We start from the raw sequence: 17,240 nt of genomic DNA on the forward strand, positions 1-17,240 counted from the left end.
ACTAAGAGTACAAAATGATGTCATTAGATTGTCTGTAGATCTTTTCGACTTTGTCACAAAGGCAGTGTAACTGTAAATAAACATGTTCTTTTTTTTCCCCCCTAACATAAATGCCACCTCATCATGGACTGCCTTTAGAATTTTAGATACTCTTGGTTTTCAATGCTTTGACTATAACGCTCAGGGACATAAACAGGCTCAGGCTGATCCTGATTCTGGTTTGTCTGAAAGTTGGGGAGGCTGGTAATAATAACATTTACAGTTAAACTTCACCATTTGTGATCACAAAACCACCTACTAAGCATTTTAGAAATACTATGCATTACAAAGTAAATTGGAAATTTCCATCTGACAGACTGACACCCGCCATGCGTTTCACTGACATAGCTCCAAAAAATAGGGCAGAACATGGACAACACTTAAACTTGCTATGTCAGAGTTAAAATGCTACTTCCCAACAAACACTGAAAGTGTGTTTGGAGGACAATGAACAGGGTGAAAGAAACACCATGTGCTCACGGTGGCAGAGATCGCTGACATGTTGCCAGGTTTCTCCGTCACAACCAGAGTTGAAAGTCTAACTTGAAGGGCTGTTGCATTTTAACAAATAGAAAGTTGGATTTTTCAAATTTCCAAAATCTTTGGGAAGCAGCACTATTTGAGAACAGCAGTAGGACATCAATTTTCTATTTTTTTTTTCTACTTTTGATAGTTCCTCTTTGCATGCATTCAGCTGGGGTCCATAGAAGCACCTTTATATAATGTAACATAGCACCATTTTTCATATAGTTTTCCTTTTATACTGGGACCCAACCATTGGCATGCATACACTCTAAAAACTTTTGTTTTCTTGGTTACCATTTCTAAACATAGCATTGTTTCAAACATTACAAGGCAAGTAATGAATATCCATACAGTACTTTACATGTAGAAGATGAACTTATACAGTACACGTTAAAGAAAGTGCTAGAGTACAAAACTTTCTTGTTTTTTTAACTCTTAGTTTACTGGACTATAGGACACAACAGTGTATTACATTACAGGTATCTAAATTTACACTTTTTCACATGTTCATTATTCACTTCAGTTCATTTTTAAATGATTACCAAACATCTAAACCTCTACGTTTTCCACTCCAAAACTGTTGGTGAACCTTAAGCAAAACTAAACAGCAAACCAGAAGGTCTTCTTCAGTATGTGCACGTTCACATCACTCTACCTGCACAACCACAGATAAACACGTACACTTTATCAGAGTGATTTCCACCTCTGTTCTCTGAAGAATTAGTTGTAAAATGATCATTTTCATCCTGGATGTGAGCATGACATCCAAATTTACCACAACGATCCTATGAGAACTAGTCTTCTGTTGGCATTGGCCAGTTGAATATTTTTAACCATTAGTATCTGCTAAACAAAGCACAAGAATCAAATCCCAGGAGCTTCAGTAAAAAGACACTGGACTTAAGATCACCATGGCCTGGATGACTGAGAAAACTACAAAGACACAGAATCATAATTAGGAAAAGATACAGTCAAACCGCAAAGGTGCTTTAAGGCGTCAGGGTTGGAAACATTAGATCTTTGTTAACAGTCAAGTTTTTTTTTTTTCTTTTTCTTTTTTTTAGCTGTTTATTCAAGTCCAACATCCTGTAGCCCTCCACCTGTAGCCATCTATTTAATGTAACTGAGAGTTAGATTATCTCACCTAACTTAAAGGACCATACCGGTTTGTTTCCTTTTTTTTTTTTTTTTAAATCACCTAACAACCCCAAACCTGTCTTATTGGTATCAAATACTCAATATATTGTTTCTCGTTTCTTGCATGACAAAGAAGAGCACCTGTGGTCAAAATATGGCTGGATACATTGCTTTTTTGTGCTTTCATACACTTTTGATGAACATGATTCTGACAAAAGCATTATTTAGTCACACCTTGGAAAGTCGTTGCAGAACATCCATATGGACAGCACAGAAGATGAACAAGAAACGTTCACTCTCGACCTTAGAAACAGAAAACAAAAATGGCACTACACATCATTGTATGTATGGAGTTGACCAGAAGGTTATTTCAATGCCATGTCATGGTATTCCTCACCTACATGGGGAACCAGTCATGTCAAGAAATGGTAGAAAGCTTGAGAAAACATAAGGAAGTGGACCTTTTTTGTTTTCCTTTCCCTTAGCAGATACATTGAGACATTATCATAAATTAGAGAAGGTAAATTTAGTCAAAGGCAACCAATTTTTCTCTCTCTGGTGAAATCTTGGCAATATTGTGATCCAGTGTCCCTAAAGGCTGACCACAGCTGCTGTTCTCTGCCAGTAAGGAATCTGCAGCCTCTTATGGCTCAGTTGTATGTCTGGGGAGAGTGACTGTGTCAGACACTCAAACTGAAATTGCATTTCTATTTACATCACTGCAAAGGTCAGATTGATTTGACTTCCAATTACGTCAGTATATAACCACAGGTGTATTTTACAGCTTCATAGTTTGTGAATTATCATTTCTTCTTCTTTATTTATCATTACATTTCCTAGAGAGAAGCGTCAAATTTTGCACCTATTACAGGAAAAATGGAGAACATGTAATATCAAGATAGCTCAAAAATAAATTCTGAGACAAAACTGAAAGTGAGCAAAATATCATAGAATCCCTCATTGCACAAGAAATCCCACACAGGTTGAAGCAGGGAGTTGGTCTGCTACCTGTGACAAAGGGATATGCAAAGTGTCCGAGCGTATAAATATTTTGAATTTGAAGAAGTTGGCAGATTCCATTAATCCCTTTACATAACATTCACGCTAGCTTCACATTTGTCCTCTGCGTGTAATATGCTTTGAAAACAGTTCAGTTTAATATGAAGCATACATGGTCTGTCGCTAATCACATTAAAAAAAACAAATGTAAGCACCAGTATGCTTTTTCAGGGGATTAAAAATCATCACAAGTATGAAAACAGGACATACTCACTGTTTATTCTGCAATTATGGGACTTTTTATAAATACTTAAAAGCTATTTTCCCTGTAAATTATCTATATATATATGAAAGAGACAAACAAATCACCCTAAACTTTTCTTCCTCCAAAATCTTATAAAAGTTTAGGATGATTTGTTTTTCTTTTATTCAGGTAACTAATTTGAAATCCCACAGCTTTCTTCAGTATCTTCTTAGTTCTGCATTATTCTTTCTACGTCCGATACATAACTGCAGAAAAGACAGGAGCATACATTGCAGAATACAGAAAATGACTTAGAGCTGAAATCCTTTTGCTTTTCATCCTAAACTCACTTATCCTGGTTTCATGGAATACAGTAAAATAAGCTGTGACACTAAAACATCTGCTCCTACATAAAATAGTTCCAATTTTTGTTATATTGGTAATAAACTAAAAAAAATAAAACTTTTTTTGTAAGGTGCAAAATCCTCTTAATGGTCAGGCTACCACGTGTTCAAAATCGCACTCATCAGAACTAGCACACAATTCATATGAGTTGATTTAAATGTAACCCTTGCAATTCTAAAAGTGTTACAGTACAAATATGGGAATAGTTTGGTGCACTGCCAGCTCTGGTGTAAAATTTAAAAAGATTCCTCATTTTACTTTTCATGTGATTTTACAAATGACCCCGTTGGAGTACATGGCATGTTCCATTTCACTCCATGCGTTCTCATTTTAATAGATCATCACATAGTAGTTTGTGCTGTTGCCAAACAATCCTGTTCATAGTCAAGTAATCTCTACATTGTTGATGTCAATGGAAGGAAATCCATATTTTAAATTTGGGAAAAGTAGGACCTGGTGAGATTCTAGTCTCAGTACATCTGGCAAGTTATGATTTAATGTGGTGTTTGCATGAATAACACTAATAGATGTTTCACTACAGATTTGATTCTATAAGCAGGGATCCATGATTGTCGCTTAACACCAAAGGCATGGATAGAAATGGTCCCTAAATGTCAATTTCTTTTAGAAAGCAGCAGAAGAAAAAGTGCAGCTTTTATTTAAAGTGCTTTTAGGAGTGATATTTGGAATTTAAAAGACCATCATACTTTTAATGAACTTCACATTTCACTTTCAACATCACAAATACTTTGTTTTTAGACTTTGTTTATATCTTGGCTCGAGGCAAGAATTATTTTAAAGTAAATTTGCTTCTCAAGCCTAATTCACTGACCATCAACACTAACTATTTTAATGTAAAGAATCGAGTATATTCTTTATTCCATGTTATTTTTTTTGTTAAATAAATTGTGCTTTGAATTATACACTGGTTTATATAGCCATTTATATGAAAATAAAAAAGAACTCACTGTCTTACTGCCAAGTTAACACTCTTCATCTAAATGTACAATAAACACACCAAACCCAAATAGTCCTGTGCTTTTCAGGTAAAGGCATCACAAAACCTGGCTGCCACTACTACAAATCTTATGACACTGATTTATTTTAACCAGTTTTTGCTTCTTTTTTTTTTCATTTCATTAAATCTCAAACTCACTAAACTGGGAGTTAACAGCAGTCAAAACTGAGACAAAGGGCCCGGCTCAGACATGTCTGAGGTGGTTTCATATGTGCGTTACTGAGTTGATTCTGTTCAGACATTGACTTGTCAGTAAATGGACTGAAGCTTACAATGGGGTGTAATTTAATGTCCAGGATGGACAACTACAGGAGGACTCCATTATGCTTTGAGTTCTGTACTTCAGTATATTCCAGTAATACTGTAAGGACGAGGTAGTACAAAAAGCACAGTGTAATAACAATAGAACATTAGGAACACAGCAGGAGTGTTTTTCTTTTACAGAAGCTGTGTTCCCAACTTGTCGTTGGTTACCAACAGTGAATTATACTGTACCTTGCACACAGATTTAGAGCAGTGGTTAAACTGTCTGATTTAAAATACGCACTGACAGGCAACTGCCAGCCTGAGACAAAAAAATTTATTTTTCTGTGACTGTGGTATCAAAACCTTTTCTGAAGAAACTGTTCACCAAAATTAAAAATCACTGGGGAACATACCTACTGCATTGAGCTGGAAAAGCCATAAGATAGAATCTGTTCATCAACTTTCGCAAGCATCACAGCACTCTGAAATATTAGCTCATTGTGCTGCGACACCTCTCCACATCTGCATCAACACCTTCTGGGAAACCTGACTTCCTACCTGATTTTTTAAAAGATCGCACACGTCATTGACAGGAGTCTCCACTTCCTCCATACGTTCAGCTATTGCTGTATTTAACGATTCTTTAGCATACTGGAGAGTATTTTATTATATTGTTTACATTAAAAAAGACTGTGTTGGGTTTCAGTGACACTGGAGTACGAGCTAATGAAAAACAAAGACACTGGAATTAAGTGGTGTGTGAATGAGAAGAGCATTTGTGTTAAGACTGGTGAATATAACATAATTTTATTCAACGTTTTTGAAATGTTTGATTTGAATTTACCATGTAAGCCATTTTGGTTCAATTAAACTCAGATATAAAGACTGGCCTTTGCCTCGGCCATACCTTCGGAAACAAATTTCTAGAAAATTTAACTGAAGTAGAATGCATATTGTCGATTTCTTTTTCAAATTATAAATAGCGAGATAGTGTGAGACTTAAATTTTAATCACCTCAGTGTCTGATCTTAAAGAAGACCTTCCACCTGAGACGTTCTCAGGTATCAGGAGAGCACAACAACTGAGTAAATCTGTTGTATGATGCTTAAGTCATGGTCTGGATCGGGCTCTTTGTCAGTAGTGAGCAGCTCTTCTTTCATAAAGGTCACATACAGCGTACACAGAGCAAAATGTACAGCAAGCTGCCATTTAAGCTCAAATGTAAAGGCAGCACTTGGATGGATTTAGTGACTTGGAAACAAAAGAGTGTATAAGATATTGACTTTCAAACAACTTCAGAGACTGTAAGGAAAGGTAAAATACATGTTTCTGCACCACACTGATATAGAGATAGTTGTTTAAGAAGGATGTTGAGCCCTTTCTTGCTACTTGCTCCCAGTTTACCAATGAGCACTGAGGTGTTCATTGACATCACGGCTATGATGCCAGTTTCTATACTTAAGATATCAATGACTGTACGACAGAAAAAAGTGTGAACACATTTCCATAGCACCACATACTGGTAAAAAACATTTTTGCACACATGAGGCAGTAGATTTTCAAGCTACTGATCGAAGGTATGCCATAATGAATGACCTCATTTTCATGTTTGATGTCAATCGTTATCAGTACGTAAAACTTTTCAGGGACATCTAGTAAAATAATACAAAATATAGGTACCAATATTTCAAGCATCCAAACAGGACCCTAATGGGACAGAAATCTGAGGTCTCTAGAGATGATAGGATAAATACACAGATTACCTGGAACTAATTTCATTTGCTCATGTCCCAAATATTTTTTTTTAATACAAATAAATCTAAAAAGAAACTTCCTTTTTGGCAAGATGTTAATAACTTCCCGTTCTAAACGGTCACGGACCAAAAAGTAGGAATCAGAGTCATGTTCTTTAATGGTTCACTGCATCAAGTGTTAATGTCTCCCACAGCTCTGTGCCTTATCCGTGATGGATGTATTTCAGGTTCGCTTGTACGCAATCTGGCACATCTTTTTAAACTTCAGATTTATTTTTTCATGAGTTTACGACTGCAAGATCTGCCAAATACCTCCGAGTGCACGGCAATGCGGATACTGAAAAAGGACTGAGGATGCAGCCGTGTAGACAATGAAAACGAGCTGCGTAAGATCCCTTTATGTGGCTCAGCAGAACACATGTAAATACCTTTCCTTCAGAAAATAAATGATGTAAGTCTGAACTATTGGGATTTGATTACCATATAGTATAAATAATGTAACTATAGTAACACACTTGTCCTTAAGAGACCTGCGATATGAGATCCATTTGTGTCTTTTAAGATGGTGGTCATGCTTTGTTTTCTTTGTCTTAGCTGTGTTTTGGATGTGAGAACAGACATTTATTCCCTTGAATATATAATCTAGGATATATTCAGAAAGTGATCTATTCAGGCAGCAAATTCTACACGTCAATTCTTCTTCAAGTGCTTAAGGCTTCAAAGCAAGCACCAACTCACATATTAATTTTTTTTAAAAAAAGATATATTGTGACTCAGCTCAGTGAGAACAAACCTAAATAAAAACAAACATCATCACCACAACACAAATAGTCTTGCGTATGTGGATTTAAGTGCCTGTGTTAAACAAAATAATAGGAGATGGATTGCACTAGCTATAAAGTTTTTGATTCGTTTGCCTCCACTGTAAACTTCTGGTGCTTTCCCTGACAACAGTGCTAACAACATGAGGGGCTGTGCTGCTTTGCTGCTACAGGAATGAAATACACACAGCAAGTTCAGTCCACTAAACGGTAACACACACTAGTAGTGTATGATGCACGTCACAACATGTGTGCGTTATGATCAGTGTCGGCCTAACCTGGCAGCTTGCTCCTGTCCCATTTCCCAAAGCCACTGCTTGTTATTCCAAGAAAGCAGCAAATAAGGAACGTAATATTACATTTGCTCAGCACATCCTTCTTACTGTACCATAACTGCTTTCTGTCTCTAGTATGGTTGCGTTAGCTGATGCTGGGAGTGTGTATTGCACTTACAATAAGCTCCTGCTAGGGTCTAAATGGCTGGGACTAATTCTATGTTTGAAGTCCTCTGCTCATTTTTACTTATACTTTCATTAGAAATGTCTTTGAGAAAATGTAATATGTTTCTTCCTGTACAATTTCCTAAATCACGCTTTTTTTTTATTATAAAACCTACACTACAGCGAACACATTGTCCTTCATTGTGTACCAGTTACTTTTTGCTTTCAGTCACTGGTTGGGGTTGAACACTTCCTGTACAATTGCTTGCCATAAAACTGTTAGCCACTATGTCTCTGGGGCAAAATATGAAAAGAAATTTCTGACCAACACCACATTCATATGACCAGTGGTGTCACTTTTCTACAACATTTGGAATCAAACAATTACACACTGTACAGTGCACTCAATTGAAAAGGCAAGGAATGGATGTGGGGGTTACAAAATTGAATTGAGGGCCCCATGGAGCTGCGGGCTGGCCCTGCCTTAGTGTTTAAGGTGCATTCAAGAGCACTGACGAATGGAAACAGATGTAGGCATTAGGCTATGAATGAATAACTTCTTGGCAGGTTCAAATTTGTAGTTTACCAGCCCTTGGCAGATGAGCCAAAACGTTAATAAAGTACACCGCATGTGGGTTGTATGTACATACAGTACACTGTGTAATTGCCAAGTGTGGACTCTGCTCTGTAGCTACGGTGCAGCGGCTGCAGCCTGCGGCCAGCTCAGTCCTCCTGCTCCTCACTGTCCTGCCGAGCGTCCGTCCTCTTCTCTTTATGACAAGAGAAGATTCGCCGCATCTCCTCCTCGTACCTGATGAAATTCTCTCCAAATCTAGCCCAGGCTTTTAGGGGAACTGTGATGGTGTTTCTGTACGGCTGTCGAACTTCGCTAATTTTTAAAAAGATACCATACCGGTTTGAACCGACGTCAAAGTAAAACCTTTTGTTGTCCACCCGAAAAGACGCAGCCTCTGGAAGCTCGGGGTCGTCGTCGCGGCTCCTGGAGCCGGCTCGGCCGCGCTCGTCGCTCTCCTCGTCGCCGTAGTCTTCAATGAGCTGTGACAGAGCGTCTCTGAACTCAATGAGCCCCTGTGCGGGCAGCACGATGGTCTGCTCGATGCCCTGGCCGTAGTAGCCCATTGTACCGTGTCCTTTGCTGACAGTCTGCCGTATGCGGAGAAACCTACCTCTCTGGTTCTCTTTGAGGTCCAGAAAGTACTTTCGGTTGTCTCTCTCGATAAATTCGCTCTTGAGGACGCGGTGGGCATGGTCGTCGGACACCGCAGAGCCGGTGGGAGACAATATCGCGTGCTGCTGTTCCTGAACTCTCCTGCGACAATCATGCGCGCGGCCCTGACCGTTGTTGCTGTGCTCGTCGACCTGCGGAGGCGCCAGGCCCCCTCTCAGTCCGATACGGGCATAATAATCTATAAAGTCTCCCAAGCAGTAGCGTAGTGCGGGTGCCATGGACATAGACAACGTCAGCTTGCTCTTCCTGATGTTATCATGACGGCCTCTTCCAATCCACACCTCGGCTATTTTGAGAAAGCGGCCGCGAACACTCTGCTTGACATCCAGATAGAAGCGTTTTTTCTGGATGTCGACGCGTTTGGAGGCTAATTCCTGGATGTCATTTACCTGCTGCTGTGATCCAGTTTGGACATATTGCTGTGGATATGCGTGTCTTGGTAAAGAATCTGATGCAATCTTACCCCTGCCTCTTTCCATTCCTCTGCAACATCCATCAGCCATCATGATTTATATTCCACCACTAGACAGCACAGGACAAAGCGATCCCTCCATTCCAGTGGACGACTAGCAGGAGAAGGAAGCAGGTATACTCTTACAAACTGGCTGGAGCAACAAACAAGTTAGTGAGATGCCTCAAATGACCTGAAAAATGGCAGCTAGTTTGGAGTCATCAGCTGATCGAGCTTCTGTGTCATGAATAAAGGTCAAGCTCGGCTATGTGGCCATTAACAACGCAAACTTCCATTCCATTGTCATCATCCATCTGCCTTACACCTAACCATTTACCGAGGTACCCAGAGAAGCAGCTAACCTGAAATGGGAGGAGGCGTCCAATACTACATGAACCCGATGAACCCATCCACCCCCTCCCCGTCCTGACAGTACCTCCGTTAAAGAGACACGACAGTGACTGGAGGCTTCAGCACCAGCAGCCGTTTTTACTACGAAGCCACACAGCTCACATCCAGCCGGCAAACTACTCACACCACAGATGAATTTAGTAATATGACACAATGCGATTTTTTAGAAAAAAGAAACTTGCATATTTACGTCCCGTTATTACGACTTTGAAAACAAAAGCCGGCAGTGTCTCCCATAGCGCAGTGAGTCACAACAGAAACAATGACTTCAAATGTAAAGACACCAAAACGTTAAGCAGGAATTAATACGTGCTATATAATATCTATGAGATACTATCAGTTTGAAACAGATTTTTTTTTTTAACCATTAGTGACATGCTCCTACAAACAATATTTACATTCGCATCTGTCCAACACACAGAATACATTTGAAAAGTTCCACACATCAGAAATAAAAACAGTCACGCCTGATAACATTTCAGAGATTTCACCAAGCATGACCATGAGATGTCTAAATTTATGCCTAAATTTGCATCTGCTCTTCTCGAAACCATTTCCCATACTGTTTGGTGGGTATAAAACAAACACACAGGCTGAAATACAGTCATGGACATCAACACATTCATTAAAACATGTATTATATATTTTCTGTTAGTCATATACTACATTCTGACAGACAAACCTTTCAACCTTTGCTGGCCACACAGGAACTGGTGCTCTGAAATAGTTAGTCCGTCATTCAGTCTGCTCGTGTCACCAAGACGCTTGCTCAAAGGGAATCTCTGGATTTGTTGGGATTCTCTCTAAAATATAATTTGCAAGCTTATACATGAAGTGCCTTGTGAGGATGCATGTTCTAAATTGGGAATATTTCAATAAAACTTAACCAAGTTAAATCGAATTCATGGAACATGACACTTCATCACGTTTCATGCTCAGCTTCTCTGCTGGCAAATGAATGCCTCTGTCCAGAAGAACACAGCAAGCCATTATTTGCTGTTGAGATCAGAGCATGTGTAATCACATTCCCAGGTCATCTGGACTTAACTGTCGAGAATCCGCCTTACTTAACAGGGACATATTATCTCCATGTTACCGTCAGTGACTGTGATCAGAGGTTTATTAAAGTGAAAAGCACAGTTGTTTAGCATGTCAGTATATTCAACATTGTATCTGAACACTGTAGGATGAGAAGGAATGAAGATGTAATGCTTGCGCCGACACAGACTGGGGTCCAAGTGTAGCATTTACAGGGAGCGTTGTAGAGATACTGAAAAGCAACCCAGTCTTTCACTGTTGATGGTAAGACTTTTGCTGACTTCCATAAATTAAAATACTGACTTCACATCCAAACATAGCGCAGTGAAATTGCCGAGTGACCTTGTGATACACTGAGAACACGTCATGTTTCTCCCGTTTTCTAATTCAAGGGTAGCAAACATGCATTGGCATGTCAGTAGCAGCACATGTCAGGATGAACTTGTGTTACTTGATTAAATTCATGTGCAGTACATACAGTTGCACTAAGGATACATTTTCTTAGGTTAAATGACAATTCCCAGGTAACAAATTGTAACTTTCCTGCAGAGTTGACAGTCCTCCACAAGAGGGCACTACAGCACTACAGCAAGAGAATGTTGAAACAGAAAAAGAAGCACAAACTGAAGACATCATCCGAAAGTCCACTGCAGTAGCGCCATTCACTCCAACTCATGTATAAAACTTCAGCCGACTGTTCTATTTTAAAATTAAAATAACAGTTGCCACGTGTCGAATATGTTTTGGGCATCATTTTAAAAATAAAGATATGGCTGTGAAATGTTTCCACGAGTGCACAGCTAGCAAACTACTGGTACAAGCTCTAAGTCACACTAACTTTACAGAGTAAATCATCCCAGATTATGTATACTTGGTTAAGTGCAAAAGATATATTGCAACAGTCTTCTTTAGAGCCTAAAACGCTTGAAATCAAAGCACGACATTAACATATGCACCGAACCGTTTATGTACAGTGGCATGCAGAAGTTTGGTTAAAATTTCTGTTCCTGTTAATAGTTAAGTGAGTAGAAGATAAACTGATTTATAAAAGGCATAAAGTTGTGATACTTGATAATGAGGGTGTTACTAAGTTCTGACTGTGCAGGGTGCCCAAAGTTTTGCTTCAGGCCCTCTTGTTGTTATGCTTTTTTTTAAAAAACTTTAATAGATGCAAACTTGCTTAAAAGCATGAATGAAATATCTCTTCTTCCGTGTCATTTCTTTTTGGAAATCAAGTCCACTTTTATTCACTTAGCCATTTACAGTGACAGAAATGTTGATCATGCGCACCCAAGCTTTTACGTGCCACTGCAGGTGATGCATGAGTCAGGTCTGTCTGTGTTCCTACTGGGGCCTGTAGCCACCCAGCTGAGGCATATAGCTGGAGACTGGTGCTGTTGACAGCCAGTCAGCTGACAGTTCATCTGTAGGTGTGGTCTGCTCAGTGACCTCTTCCAGGGGACAGAAGTCCAGAGAGTTCTCCTGCTGCTCCACCTCCAGCTGGTTGAAGTCATCAGAGTCGGTGGTGTCTCTGTTCCCTGTATTGTGCGTAAAGCAGGGCTGTCTGGAGAAATGCTGGAACTGTCTGCTGCCGTCCTGCACCAACATGTCTGCGCTTTCCTCAGAATCCAACAGCGGCTGCGTCGACTCAGACCTTGAAAAAATGGACTGCTGGGGGTGAGAGCTAGGGGTCTGACCCTTGTAACCGCTGGAGGCCACCACAGAGGAGTACTGGATGGTGCTGGACGTGGTGTCAGCCATGTCGCCGCCCTCGTCACTGTCAGACACGCTCTGGCGAGGTGAGGACATGCAGGAGGAACCACCAATACCACTGCTGTGCTCCTCAGACAGATACTTGTCCTTCTTCAGAGGCAGACTGGCTTTGTCGTCCTCAATTACACACTTCCCATCACAAATATCCATATTAAGTACACTTATGCCAGATAGACAGTTTTCCTTTGGTGTTTCTGCCTGCAGAGGAAGAGAGTCTAGGTTAAATATATCAGATTAAAAATAAACATGTGCTGGCTGGCGTTAATTCTAGCCAGCAAGTGGTGCTAATGTTTTTGTGTTCACTTCTGGTGGAATGACGTCTGCTGTTGATATGAAGGAGCTGATTTCTTTGGTGACTACCTCAAAAGGTTCAAGGGGACTCAACACATTATCAGCTAACCTCAACTGATGTATGTCTATAAACCCTCTAGCTGCATCTGCACACATTTCACATCATCATTTGCTACAAATATGTTAAAACATTAAGATTATTATGCTTAGTACACTTTGGTTTTTTTCATGTCACTATTTAGAGTAGGCAAATGAATCTGAGGCCGCTGGTTTCACAATAGTACGTGCAGTGAGAAGGCGTGATGATGGGCCAGATGGAGTTGGTGGTAAAAAGAAAAAAAAAAGAGGAACTTATTAAATGAACCATCAGTGTGGCTTGTTCCTCCTCTAGTCATCTCAGCTACGTTGTTGGGATCATCCGAGTTAGAATGTCTTGGAAAGTCGGGCACTGTCTACTGTCACCAGTGGGTATAAACATAATATTAGTCTAGATTGTTTTTCCAAAGTTTGGTGCGTTAAACCAAAGCAACATATAATTAGGGCTGAAACGATTCGGCGAGTAATTCAATTAATAAAATATCTCAAAATTCTCTGCCTCGAGGTTTCATTTAATCCACTATACACTATAGGATGTCTGTCTGTGTTCTGCCCAGACGGTTATTTCTGTTGCACAGAACGCTCACTTCCCATTTTGATGCGTTAACATGCATGCAAAGCACAGAATGCAAAATGGAGACCGAGACAGACAGAGATGAAAATGGTGAGCGGTAGGGAGAGCAAAAAAAACAACAACAATGTATTACTATTAAGCTAAGCCAAAGTAACTTAATGAAATTAGGTTGTTTTTTTATTTGATTACTCGATTCATCGCTAGAATAATTGTTAGAATACTTGATTATTAAAATAATCAATAGCTGCAGCCCTTCATATAATACAGCTCTCTTTAAAATCTGGTCCACGAGTGCTTGGCCTGAAGAATGATTAACAGCAGGTTAGTGAACCTGTAACTCAACCTGAATAAACAAAGTTAGCAAATTTGCTTTGAAAGTGTCCTAAACACTGCATTGAGTCTTTTAACTGTTGAAGCTGATGTACCTACTGACTGGTTGACAGTGAGGTTGCAGAGGTCAGTGACTGGGTCAGCTGCACTATGAAAAACAGGCTGAAGCTGGAAGTACACACTGAGCAATCTGCCACAGTGCTGCAAATCTACCGGCTGTTCTGTTCTACGATGTTCATGTACTATTACTTAGAGTATTAAATACTGTTTGTGTTGGCTTTCTCAGGGCAAAAGAAGTCCTTACTTTCAAAGGATAATCAGGAGACCAGTTTCCAATCGTGCTTTCTCCAGGGTTTGGAATCTCAGGCCAAAAGTTCTTCTTGATCCTTCAAGAGAGAAAACACTGGGGATTACAAACAGTTGTGAACAAAACTTTAAGCACCATGTATGTCATGGCAGTTTTGAATTTCCAATAACTCCTATAACTCAGAATTTTCTATGATGGAATCATTAAAACACACGTCTTTGACACAAAAAACAATCATGCACTTTGGGTCTTTCATAGATGGATTATAGGTCTTCTAGAAATATGGCAAAATCTGCTGAGTCTAAAATATAGGTACAGCATTGGTAATATTCGATTAAATGTCCTTTTGCCATCTTTATTTCAACCATGCACTTTTGGTAGTTGTCCACAAGCTTCTGGTTGCATCTACGACCACTACTCTTGACAGAATTGGTACAGTTAAACTGAATTTGTTGGGTTTTTGACACAGACTTGTTTCTTCATCACAGTCCACAAGTTCTTAATGGGGTTCAAGTCAGGACTTCAGGAAAACCAGTCTAAAACCTCTATTCGAGCTAGATTTAGCCATTTCTTTACCACGTTTGGTGTGTCTGTGTTGGGCTCAATGTCTTGTTGGAACACCCAACTGTGTTAAAGACCCAACCTTTAGGGTGATGATTTTAGGTTTTCCTGAAGAATGTTCATTATTCTATTTACTTTGTGGAAAGCACCAGTTGTACTGGCAGAAAAAACAGCCCCAGAGTATAATACTAAAAATACCAAAATCACTCACCAAATCCACCCTATCGACAGCCCCACTGTACCGAATTCCTCTCACAACAGAAATTTTGGCATCATCTTTGACCAAACCCTTTTGTTCGACCAATATACCAAGCACATCATAAAAACAGCCTTCTGTGTGTGTGTGTGTGTGTGTGTGTGTGTGTGTGTGTTCTTAACTACTTTGTAAAGCGTCTTTGAGTGTCTTGAAAAGTGCTATATAAGTACTATGTATGATTATTATTATTATGGGTTGCAACAATTCCATCATAGAAAATTCAGAGTTACAGGAGTCATACATAACTCCAGACTGTTGTGACATACGTGATCTTTACAAATGTATTTAAACTCTTGTCTATGATTGTATCATCATAAAGAAACACTAAAATGACTTAACAAAAGGCCTCCATTCACATGACATCTAAGAAAGGGAGATTTAAGGTTTTCTGGTTTGATTGCGAACAGTGTTGAATTAGAATGAGTACGTTAGAACTGCTGACTGTCCCATGGCTTCAAAACAAACTAGTTCAGATGGACACACCTGAGGGCTAAAGTGTAAACAACTGTTGTCTGTGATGGAAGGCCAGACTCAAAGGGGAGTTGAAAAGCCTGCCGTCATAGAAAGGGGCGAGATGCAATGAACAATGAATGGAATTCCAAAGGTGTATCCATTAGGTCTCTGATAAAAGACATTAAGTGGGGCGCCACAGTAGCTCAACTGGTTGAGCAGGGGACCCATGTATGGGGGCCAAAATTCCCAGACACAGCAAGTGTGCTGCATTTCCTTCCCTAGTCTTTTCTCTACCTTTCTTTTCTCTGTTCAACTGTCCTCTGACATAAAGTCATTAAAAAAAGGACAAAAAAAAATAACATTTTAAAAAAAAGACATAACCTGAGGGGCTTCAAACCCCAGTCAGAGACGAGTTTAAGTGCTACTTACAGGTCTTTTTTGTAGATACAGATCAGCATCGCCATGAGAACAACAAACAGAAAGCCAAGGCTCACTCCTACCACAATGCCCTCGATCTCTCCTGGTGCTGAGGGTATATTTAGAGAAGACAACAGGTTAGTAGCAATTCAGAAAGCCTTAAACACTTAAAAATATTAGAAACTTGATTACAGCAGCTTAGTTGAAATTCAGGCGCTATAAAGCAAGTACATAATAAATAAAAAGACATTTCAACAAATTCTGACAAAAATGTAATTTTAAACTCCAAATATATATCAGGTACACTGGTTCCATTCGACAGGTTACTGGCATCGGCCCTGACAGTTATTTCAGTCAACTGTTTAAGTAGTGATCATGTAAGAAAACTGACACTGACCATATTTCAGTGTGATGAAAGAGTGGTTAGTGCCATTGGTTGAGCCTCGGATGGTTGAAGCGCTGATGAAAGTGTCATACTTGGTGTTGGCTGACAGTGATGTCAGAGTGTATGAGGTGGTGTTAGCTGGCACTGTGATTACTGCAAAGGGGCAAAACAGAAATCAACAAGTTAGATAATGTCATGAAACCATGTATGCAATTTTGGGAAGAAGCAAATGTAAAAAAAAAAAAAAAAACATCAAGCAGGATACAATGCAAAGGGTACATACCATGTGTTTCACCCCCACTTGTGTAGAATATTGTGTAGTTTGTGATAAAGCCTCGTCGTTGATGCTGGGGAATCTCTTCCCATATCAGCTTAGCGTCATTACGCCCTGGGCTGCCACTCAGCCTGACAGGAGGGCCACGTTCCGGAGCTGCAAGAAGAACAACATCGTGTATTAGGTACGCAAATACCACAACGGTGACTTATCCAAATGCATACACACGCACACACACACAATAATTAAAAGTTGAAAAAAGGGTAAAGTGTGGTAGAAGGGGCACATGCAACAGGGATGACTGCAGTCTTGAGAAGATTGTGAAGAAAAGTCAATTCAAGAAGATGAGAGAGCTTCACAACCATTGGACTGAGGCTGGCGTCAGTGCATCAGGAGTCACCAGCACCGAGGTTTTCAGGGTTGTTGCATTCCTAATATAAACCCACTCCTGAACCAGAGACAACGTCAAAAAACATCTTACCGAGGCTACAGAGTAAAAGAACGGGATCACTATTGTCAACCGCTTGCTCAGAGGGAGTCCAAAGGCAACTTTGGATTGTTGGGTTCTCTGTTTAAATTTGTAAGGTCTATACCTTACCATGTTAAGCACTGTGTTATGACATCTGTTGTAAACTGAGCTATACAAATAAAATCGTCTTGACTGTTGTCTGGTGGTCGAAAGTCCTCTTTTCAGATGAAAGGCAATTTTGCATTTCAGTTTGAAATCAAGGCCTGCAAGGTGGCTC

The 17,240-nt window shown here is 39.7% G+C and overlaps 2 protein-coding genes across 4 annotated transcripts in view; both read right to left on the minus strand.

Annotated features, from left to right (window-relative positions):
- Positions 1-5,374: 5,374 nt before the first annotated feature.
- On the minus strand, positions 5,375-9,403 carry purg (purine-rich element binding protein G). The gene has a single exon (XM_008302749.1). The coding sequence runs from the start codon at positions 9,381-9,383 to the stop codon at positions 8,352-8,354; it is 1,032 nt and encodes a 343-aa protein (XP_008300971.1). The 5' UTR covers positions 9,384-9,403; the 3' UTR covers positions 5,375-8,351.
- A 632-nt stretch (positions 9,404-10,035) lies between these two features.
- il6st (interleukin 6 cytokine family signal transduce) overlaps positions 10,036-17,240 on the minus strand; it is a 22,536-nt gene continuing 15,331 nt past the window's right edge. For all 3 annotated transcript variants that reach the window (XM_008302751.1, XM_008302752.1, XM_008302750.1), the window contains 5 exons: positions 16,504-16,650; positions 16,233-16,373; positions 15,848-15,944; positions 14,146-14,227; positions 10,036-12,748 (listed from right to left, as the gene is read on the minus strand). In XM_008302751.1, the coding sequence (XP_008300973.1) occupies positions 12,122-12,748; positions 14,146-14,227; positions 15,848-15,944; positions 16,233-16,373; positions 16,504-16,650 (1,094 nt within the window). In that variant the 3' untranslated portion in view covers positions 10,036-12,121. The remainder of the gene's footprint in view (positions 12,749-14,145; positions 14,228-15,847; positions 15,945-16,232; positions 16,374-16,503; positions 16,651-17,240) is intronic.

Source organism: Stegastes partitus, unplaced genomic scaffold (assembly GCF_000690725.1).
Source record: "Stegastes partitus isolate 25-593 unplaced genomic scaffold, Stegastes_partitus-1.0.2 Scaffold1874, whole genome shotgun sequence".
Taxonomy (NCBI): domain Eukaryota; kingdom Metazoa; phylum Chordata; class Actinopteri; family Pomacentridae; genus Stegastes; species Stegastes partitus.

Bases quoted from the DNA above. Each gene is read 5' to 3' on its own strand.
- purg (XM_008302749.1), bottom strand. From the start codon at position 9,383: ATGATGGCTGATGGATGTTGCAGAGGAATGGAAAGAGGCAGGGGTAAG.